The 9,795-nt window shown below is 41.3% G+C and overlaps 2 protein-coding genes across 2 annotated transcripts; one reads left to right on the top strand and one right to left on the bottom strand.

Moving 5' to 3' along the window:
* Positions 1-813: 813 nt before the first annotated feature.
* LOC117454891 (uncharacterized) lies at positions 814-2,865 on the bottom strand. The gene is made up of 4 exons (XM_034094159.1): positions 2,778-2,865; positions 1,645-1,723; positions 1,308-1,529; positions 814-1,202 (listed from the first exon to the last, which is right to left on the bottom strand). The coding sequence occupies exons 1-4, from the start codon at positions 2,826-2,828 to the stop codon at positions 814-816; spliced, it is 741 nt and encodes a 246-aa protein (XP_033950050.1). The 5' UTR covers positions 2,829-2,865.
* Positions 2,866-3,292: 427 nt separating this feature from the next.
* On the top strand, positions 3,293-9,730 carry klhl7 (kelch-like family member 7). Its single transcript, XM_034094603.2, has 12 exons — positions 3,293-3,696; positions 4,320-4,422; positions 4,927-5,020; positions 5,304-5,428; positions 5,691-5,866; positions 6,170-6,344; positions 6,830-6,972; positions 7,549-7,789; positions 7,951-8,152; positions 8,565-8,662; positions 9,108-9,291; positions 9,403-9,730. Exons 1-12 carry the CDS (start codon positions 3,568-3,570, stop codon positions 9,572-9,574), a joined length of 1,842 nt encoding a protein of 613 aa, XP_033950494.1. The 5' UTR covers positions 3,293-3,567; the 3' UTR covers positions 9,575-9,730.
* Positions 9,731-9,795: the final 65 nt, after the last annotated feature.

Genomic DNA, 9,795 nt, shown 5'->3' with positions numbered 1-9,795 from the left:
GACTCTAAAAATGTCTCTGACGGATAAATAATGCATGACCACTTGACAATGACCTCTAGAACAATGGATTTTCCAAAATTAATTATCAAGATGGCATATGATATATGACCCTGTGTTTTCATGCAAATAACAGATGGAAAGCTGGGTTTTAATCAGTTTATAAATACATGCGCTTTTTTTGAAAATAATCAGGAAATCTGCCTCATGTCCTATTGCCATGCCTCTGTGGGACACTCTGTCCTGTCCTTTGTACATTATAGAAGAGATGTATAATCCTATGCAAGTCACACTCACAATTATCCTGTTTTAGAAAAGCCAAAGAACAATCTCTCCTTACCGCCCAAATGTTGCAAATTCAAGTGTCTAATCAGGTAGAAAAGTGTGTAATATATGTTTTTTATTGGTATTTGAATATTGGGAATGTACATTCATGTAGTGCATTTTAGAGAAACAAAATAATTGGAGGAATATAAATTGAGGTGCAACCTTTGGAAATGTACAGTGATTCTGCAATGCCACCTAATGTTAGTGGGTAAGATTACACCCTGCAAGGAAAATAATGTAAGTCATTCTACAGACATCATCATTTAAATATAAAAATAAGTCTCAAAAAGCAGAGACTTTTTATTAAAAAAAATGATAAAACATTTTAAAAAAACATCATTGTAAAACTCTGTGTACTGATAATAAAGGTGATGCAAGATTCTGCAAAGCAAAGACTTGGATTATTTAAATGCATGCTGTTCTGTGTGTGCCTTATTGTTTTAAATGTTGTATGGTGGATTTAAAGTGGACATCTAAAAAAAACAAACATTAAAGATAAGCCCCTGCTATCTGTGCAGCCTCAGTGAAGACTTCCCCGGCCCGTTGTCTGTATCCTAGTGCAAACTCCTTCGCCCTCCTCACTTCTTTCAGGTTCTCCTCCAGGTTCTCACTCAGCCTGCCATGCTCCTGGTAAGTTGCTGCAGCCCCCTTCACTTGTTCAGCCATTTGATCCTTGCTACGGAGCAGCCAGCCAATCAACTCTTGAAGTGTGGTGCCCTTTGAGATGGTGGCTTTGGCACTCGCCGAAATGCCTTTCACTTCATTCTGAGCAAATTGCAGATGTGGAGGCAGTGGTTCCTCATCACTTTCATCCACACGAACCACATTGAGGGAGAATTCGTATCCCTTTATCTGAAGTGAGACCTTGTACTTGGCCTCTGGAAGTGGAGAGTAATGGAGATTAAAATACAGAAACCAAGAAAACCGAAGCAAGGGAAATCTGCCATCAAGTTTCCTCCACTTGCAGGGAGTGTGTCACTTACCGTGCTCGTCTCTGATCATCCCCACATATTTGGTTAAAGCCAGGGTATCATTGTGGTTACAGCTGTAGCTCTGGCGCAGGTTTCTGATATTTCGGACCATGGCCTCATATCGCTCATGCTGTTCATTGAAAGTCTCTGCCATGTCAGAAAACCTCTGGTCCAACTCTGGCACACACACTCGCCTCATCACCAGCCTGCCAATCCGCTTTACGGTCTGTGCATCTGGAGGGAAAAGAGTGTCACACATCAGGCACAGACACACAGAAAAGAACACATGTGGTTCCAGTTCACTTATAGTTTTATGCATTGGAAGTGTAAAGGTCTGAAAGAAATGTACCACTGTGTGCTGATCGGCTCTGCCTGGCTGATCCAGCTTCATTCAGGTCCGATGGTCCAGGGTGCAGGAGAGGCTGTCTCTAAAATATAAAGCAGAGTCGCTTTCTTTACATAACATTTATTTTACTGGCACTTTTTAGAAAAGACACAAAAAGCACTAATAAGGCTGGACACTTGTAATGACTTTGTTATCAACTCAATGCACCAACCAATGTTTGGAGGAAAACAAACAAATAGAAAAATGTGTTTCCTACTTTATTAATCATTGAGACATTATACTTTCAAGTTATATTTTATAAAGGGATGGGACAATACCAATGTATGTGTGAAAACAAATCTAAATAATAGTGGCAAATGTATTTTATTGGGACAATAATGAATGTCTTCACGATTTTAAAATATACCTTTATTATTATTATTATTATTATTATTATGAGAGAAAGAACAGGCTAACACTTGTTGTTTATTACATTGTATTTGTGCAGGGAGACATGTGATTTACGATTACATTATTTAAGATTGGTTGCTTTTGTGTCATGTAAGAAGAAAAGAAAACGTGTTTCCAGTGTGTTTCGTAGCTTTTCTAAGAGTTTTAAGATAATCATTTTATACAATTATCGAAAATGAGTCTTCTAGTCTTGTGATCAGGGCCGGCCCTCGGCATAGGCAGTATAGGCGAATGCTAAGGGCGCATCAACCCATAGGGGGCGCCAACAATTGAAAAAAGTCTTCCCGGGGGTGCATGCCCCCCCCCCCCCCCACACTTAAATCATGTTCAAATGGATAGGAAACTAAATACAGTTGCACACATCTTGTGTCAATATCTTTGTTTTTGTGGTCATGCACAACCATGCACGTGCGAATCATAGTGAGTGTCTGCATTTTGGGGGGGGGGGCCTTGTATCACAAGCAGGTCCGGCCCTGCTTGTGATACACCATAAAAATACTTTATTATATACAATACATTATTATTTAAAGCATAACATCTTTATAAAGGGAGTAGTCCCCATCATTTTAACATTAAAAGTAATAGTTCAAACTATTAATCTCACAACAGCAAAACAATGATCAAGTGAATCGTTTGAACTCGAATAGGAGGCATTAACATTTACATAAAAGTCAATAAACACGAACCTCGTCGGCGGAGTCTCCACTTGAGAAGCAACAGCAGAGAAAACGGAGCATTTTCCTGCTGTCTCTCAATTTGTTTTCTCAATTTGTTTTCAGGTCAGTAATTTCTGACAATGCCTTTGGAGTCTGCACATACCAACTGACGTCAACGTCACGCGACTCTATACAACTTTTCTTCCTGGTTATGATTACTGGACAAGTGCACAGATATGAGCATGTCAGACAGGTGCACCTACAGGTGAGTTGCAGTGAGATCAACAACACAACTCTGCTGTTGTTGCTATTGGCTGTTTTAGATCCTTGGATATCAAAAATGTGTCTTTCCAAGGGCTTGAATAGCTCTGAGTATTTTTGTTGTGAAAACCCAACAATGCCCGCTAAAGTAAAATAAAAAATATTTGTAATTGATGAATAAATCAGTTCCGCAATCCTGCAGGTGAAAGTGTAAATTCTCACATCTGACGGTAGGGGGCGAAGGCGAGCATCTTCAACCAAAGCACAAACCGTAGAAGAAGGAAACAACCACAACCCAAGCTAAAGTCTGCAGCTGCAGCTGTAGCTTAACAAATGCACTATTTTTATCATTTTGTATGTACAGAAAGTTATGTTTTATGATTTTATCTCTAAGAGTCGAAGCAGTTGACACATTTCGGCTTTTTTAGTTTATTTAAAAACAACAGGCTTTCTGATAATCAGTTGCTGAGCGACAACAAAGAGGCTGCAACTGCACACACTGCTGGCAGTGGTGCAGAAAGAGTCATTTCATAGAACAGATCACATTAATCTGGCTGACATGACGGGGGTGGCCTCTCCAGAGAAGTCGCCAGGCGCCAAGAAGAAGAGCGAGAGGAAGTGTGCCATCAAGGAGGAGCACAGACAGCTGTCCGGTATCATGGGAGTCATGAACAACCTAAGGAAACAGGTGTGTGTGTGTGTGTGTGTGTGTGTGTGTGTGTGTGTGTGTGTGTGTGTGTGTGTGTGTGTGTGTGTGTGTGTGTGTGTGTGTGTGTGTGTGTGTGTGTGTGTGTGTGTGTGTGTGTGTGTGTGTGTGTGTGTGTGTGTGTGTGTGTGTGTGTGTGACAAAAGAACACGAGTGTGTCAGGGCTTGACATAAGACATTTAGTGTAAGTGTGTGTCCTTCCTTGTCCTGATGCTTTCTAACTGTGTGTGCTTTTTTCACACACATATAGACTGTAATACACCTGATGTGCAATAACACTGACTGTAAATTTGACAATAATATATGTGCAATATACACTCATGTGCAATATACCCTCGTGCAATTCACGCTTTCTTTTTCTTTAAATGTATTTACAATCTGTAAACAGTACCAGCAACCTTTTTAATTGAATATGGTCACTTTAAAAATATATATTGCTTCTTATTTTTACCATCGTGTTATTAGTTTTTAATTATTGTCTTTTTTATTTAATATGTAAACCATTTTTTTCTTTACTTTATCTGCACTATACTTCTGCTGTTGTAATGCTGTACATTTCCCCGTTGCGGGACAAATAGGGAATTCTGACAGATTTTCCTCTTCAGGGTACCCTCTGCGATGTGACCCTGATGGTTCAGGGGAAACACTTTCATGCCCACAGGGTAGTGTTGGCAGCTGCCAGCCACTTCTTCAGTCTCATGTTTACCAGTAAGTGTCGACAACGAAACACAGAACTTTTAACAGGACAGCCACTTAATATTTTGTACAACTAGCCCAAGATATTACTGGAGATAGTTAATGTACACACCATTGCCTGCTGTGCCAAAACACTGGCTTTCGTTAACATGCTCCACATACTTAGAATGTGCTTCAACCAAAAGCCTACATTGTGATTACCGCTAAGACAATTCCTAATTTTAAATGTTTTGAATTGGTTTTGTTTATATAACCATGTATGTTTTTGTTGTCGTTTGGTTTTAGTCTGGTCTGCATTTATCGTATGTACCTCTGCAACATAAAAACATAGTGATAAAATGCCTCTGTTGCTACATGAGATTTAGAATGGAAGATAATATTTTTGGAAAGTCACAATATTATTTAAGCAGCGGTCTCCAAACTGTTGCTAGGCATAACAAGAAATGTAATCTGCCATGCATTGTTGGTAGGTTTCTGTTTTCATTGAAATCTCAATAAATGTTTCCTTACCTCTAGCCAGAATGATGGAGTCGACCTCCCACGAGGTGGAGCTCAGGAGTGCTGAGCCAGAGATCATTGAGCTTTTGATTGAATTTATCTACACAGCTCGGTAAGCGTGTTGGCTAAAAGTATAGAGAGTATATTGTGAAACATAGCAGTATTGGTTTAAGACATAATGGGGCAACTTAAAATGTAATGTGACCAGAGGCCTGTACTACGAAGCTGGATTTTTGCTTAGCGGGCTAACTTCAGGGAAAACTCTGGGTTTCCGGTACTACGACGCTGGTTCTCTTTTTAGCGGGCTTAGTACAGGCCTCTGGGGATGCTAATCATAACTGCTTTCAAAACAGCCACATGCATCTCTTTAATGATGAAGTGTGTGTGTGTGCCAGGATCTCTGTGAACAGCAGTAACGTCCAGTCATTGCTGGATGCAGCCAACCAGTACCAGATTGAGCCTGTGAAAAAGATGTGTGTGGAGTTCCTCAAAGGACAAATTGATGCAACAAACTGCCTTGGTAAGAACGTAAATACAATCAAGGTGAAATCACATATCATCGTTTGTGACCTCAACATTTGCTGAGCCCTTTGATGCTTTATCTATGGACTGCCCAGCATCAATTATAAATACCACTTATATTACTAAGGTGCACACACTATTCCAGCTGCTTTTGTTTTGAAAAGTAGAATTAAAGTTATCTGTCCTACACATGTGTTTTGTTGCATCCTGCCCCATCATGTTACTCTGGAGTGATTGATCCTTGTCTTGTCCTCCTGCAGGTATTTCCTCCTTGGCAGACTGTATGGACTGTCCTGACCTGAAGGCTGCAGCAGACGACTTCTTTGAGCTCCACTTTACTGAAGTCTACAAACTGGATGAGTTTCTGCAATTGGACGTTAAACAGCTCACACACTTACTGCACCAGGACAAGCTCACTATCCGAGCTGAGGCCCAGGTACACTTCTACACATCCTTTGAATTCATATCTTTTGTGCTATTATTTTTAGGAATATTTTTTTTTTTTTAAACATATCATAGTTGTTGATATAGATGTACCTTTGTTGACTATTTTTAGTGCAAAAATAATAAGTCCCTAACAATATTTAAAATTAGAAAAAGAAGCAATACATGCTAATTATCCAAAGAACAACTCGGAAAACCAAACAAATATGGTTTCAATACATCATGACAAATGACTCCTAGCTCTTGCAAAAACAGCAATAATCTGTATGTTGTTGTTTTTTGCATTGGTGTTCAGATTTATGACGCAGCAGTACGATGGCTGAAGTACGATGTGTGTAACAGACAGCAGTACATGGTGGAAGTGTTGGGGTGTGTTCGCTTTCCTCTGGTCTCCAAAACCTTCCTCTCAAAGACGGTGCAGGCTGAGCCCCTCATCCAGGACAACCCACAGTGTCTCAAGATGGTCATCAGTAAGTAGAAAGAGAGAGAAACACACACATTTCTACACACAATAGACCACTAGGTTTAGGTGGTTAATTTGCTAAACGTACAATCAAGTCGCTTTGGATAAAAGTGTAAGCTTAGTAACAATAATGTAACAACAATAGGTTGTAGCTTATTTAAAAAAAGGGGCGCAAAAATATTGGTGTAATAAGTAAAGGGTCATATTGTCTACTAGGTGTAGACAAATTACATTACACTGGATGCAACCCATCTCGACATACTCTATTATAGTATTGAAAGATAAAATATGTATTATTATTGAGGGTACAATTCTGAGTTTTTGGCAGGGCTCTTGCAAATGTTTCAAATGTGTGCCACCACCAAAGATGGTGTTAACCCACCTGTATCCCCAACCCTGAATTAATGTCTTAAATTATCTCATATTTAAGATTCTGATTCAAAAGAGCATGTCAAAACACCAAAAATAAAACCCCCGATGCCTTTGTCCCAGGTGGGATGCGCTACCACCTGCTGTCCCTGGAGGACCGGGAGGATCTGGGAGAGAGCAGCCGACCGAGACGCAAGAAGCACGACTACCGCATCGCTCTGTTCGGGGGCTCCCAGCCTCAATCCTGCCGCTACTTCAACCCCAAGGTACCAAGGCAGTAAATGTATTTTAGGTGTATATTCTTTTGTTCAGTACATTTTTCAATTTCAGAACCAAGACTTTGAGTTTTTGTAATTGACATCTTACATATTTCAAGAGTACATTTCATTTTAATCAGACCAAATACTTCCAAAACAAGCATTACAGCTATATCATTGTATATAGTTATGGCAATGGAAATAATCCTGGCTCCAAAATGGTGGAATGAGCTCCCCATTGAAATCAGGACCGCAGAAAGCTTACACACCTTCCGGCGCAGACTGAAAACTCATCTCTTTCGACTCCACTTCGAGCGATAGAATGACTAACAAAGAACTGCTAACAGAGCACTTATATACTAATAAAGGACTGGCTTAGCCAGTTGAGCAGCACTTGAAACGATTGGCTCTTTGAAACCTGATGTTCTTATATGATTCTGTTTTCCTCAAGGTTGTGTCTTCCTGGTCGAATGTACTTATTGTAAGTCGCTTTGGATAAAAGCGTCAGCTAAATGCAATGTAATGTAATGTAATGTAAAAATAAAAGTTTGCACTGTTTAATTTCTAATCTGGCTTTTAATGCAGGATTCCTCATGGACAGACATCCGCTGCCCCTTCGAGAAGCGGCGCGATGCCACAGCTATTTTCTGGGACAACGTGGTCTACATCCTGGGGGGCTCACAGCTCTTCCCCATCAAGCGCATGGACTGCTACAACGTCCTAAAGGACAGCTGGTACTCCAAGCTGGGGCCGCCCACGCCTCGTGACAGCCTGGCTGCCTGTGCCTCACAGGGCAAGATCTACACGTCTGGGGGGTCAGAAGTGGGTGAGTACAGGCGGGTCGAAGGGGTGGACTTGAAACCTGGGAATTTGGATGCTTTGTGTGTTTACTGACTGTGTTGGGGATAGTGGACATTGAGAATTCTCCATAGTAGAAAGTCATCCCTTATGAAAGGATTTAACCATGATCCATGTGTGTGTCCGCAGGCAGCTCTGCCCTGGACCTTTTCGAATGCTACGACACAAGAACCGAGTCATGGCAGGTGAAAACCAGCATGCTGTTGGCTCGCTGCAGCCACGGCTCAGTGGAGGCCAACGGGCTCATATACGTGTGTGGAGGCACGGTGGGCAACAACATATCTGGCAGGGTCCTCAATAACTGTGAAGTTTACGACCCCAGCACTCAAAAGTGAGTCACGCAAAAATTATTCAGAATTATACAGCAAAGCGGAGGAAAAGTATATGCATAACAATATCAAATCGATTTTGTTTGGTGAGAATCACAAAGTCTCAGTAGAAATGATAACAGCCACCAGTTCAAATTGACAAGAACAACATTTTTATTTTGACTAATGTGCTTTTAAAAGATTGTATCAGGCCAGGAGGTCAAAGAAGCTTCTCCACAAAAAAAAAGCAGGGAGACATGCCAGTCAAAACTATTCATTTTATTAGAAAGAAACTTGAGTTTCAAAGTTTGTACCTCACAATAATAATATGCACATGCACCCAAAAGGGATCAAATCAGGTAATGTTGTTCTCTGTTACACTCTTCCTTAATCCCATATTTGTCCCTGTGTCTGTCTCCAACCCTCTGTCCTCAGATGGAGGGAGCTGTGCGAGATGAGAGAGGTCAGGAAGAACCATGGGCTGGTGGCGGTCAATAGCAGGATCTATGCTGTTGGAGGGCAGGGGGCACTGGGTACAAACACGTTATCATAATTATGTTATACTACTATTTGAAATAGTAGTGTGATGCCCCTGTGGGTCCATCAGTGGAGAGGGTGTGGCTGTTCTGTCTGTGCTGCATTGGCTCCAGTGATTGTATTGATTACAGTAACTCAGGGCACCTGGGTCTGGTGTCCTGCAGCTATTTGAAGCCTCTCTGCTCCTCTCTGTTCTCACTCTGCTTTCCCCTGCAGACACCTGGGTTTTGGTTGAGTATGAAGTACGGGTTTTCTCAGTTGCTCCACTTTGTTGCACTCTATGAATCTGGCTAATTTGAATGACTTTCTTTAATAAACATATTTTTCTACCCGTTGACATGTTGTGTCTCCTTTTTGTTGTGGCCTTTTGAGCCAGGTCGCAACAAGTAGTTATAGCATATGTGGCCTCTGAATGATGGAGTTTTTGTGTTTTCTTTACAGGTGGACTTGACTCGGTGGAATACTACGACATAGCCACTAATGAGTGGCGTGCTGCCTCGCCGATGCCTTGGCGAGGTATAACAGTGAAGTGTGCAGTGGTCGGTGACATCATCTATGTGCTGGCAGGGTTTCAAGGTGTGGGGCGGCTCGGACACGTCCTGGAGTACCACACTGAAACCGACAGGTCAGTGTATTCACTAAATATTACGTAAATAAATAAGTAGATATTCTACTTATGACTCTAAACCCTGAATCATATTTCAAATCCTCTAAGTCAGTTTTATTGTGTGTTCAGGTGGGTATCTTGCAGCAAGGTGCGAGCGTTTCCCGTCACCAGCTGCCTGGTCTGTGTGGTCGACACCTGTGGAGTTAACGAAGACGAAGACATGGACCTCATAGACTCTCAGCCACACGCTGCAGCTGCTGCCTCTACCTCTCCATCTGCTTCAACCTCATCATCCTCGTAGGACAAGACGAAGATTCATTTATATTTTAAGTTGTGACTTTTGATGACACTTTAGGCCTACAATCAACAATGGAGTTGATTTTAATATGCAAGGCCTGTCAGCTCTTACTCATGTGAACATCCTCGTAGGGCTTGCATAAAAAGTGATATTTCGATTGTGGACAATATTTCAATTGTGAATACGATATCATGAACAATTGGTATCATAGTTATAATGCACAG

This window comes from Pseudochaenichthys georgianus, chromosome 11, assembly GCF_902827115.2.
Source record: "Pseudochaenichthys georgianus chromosome 11, fPseGeo1.2, whole genome shotgun sequence".
Taxonomy (NCBI): Eukaryota; Metazoa; Chordata; class Actinopteri; order Perciformes; family Channichthyidae; genus Pseudochaenichthys; species Pseudochaenichthys georgianus.
The sequence above is the reverse complement of the archived record's forward strand: the minus strand, read 5'-3'. Positions and strand labels throughout refer to the sequence as shown.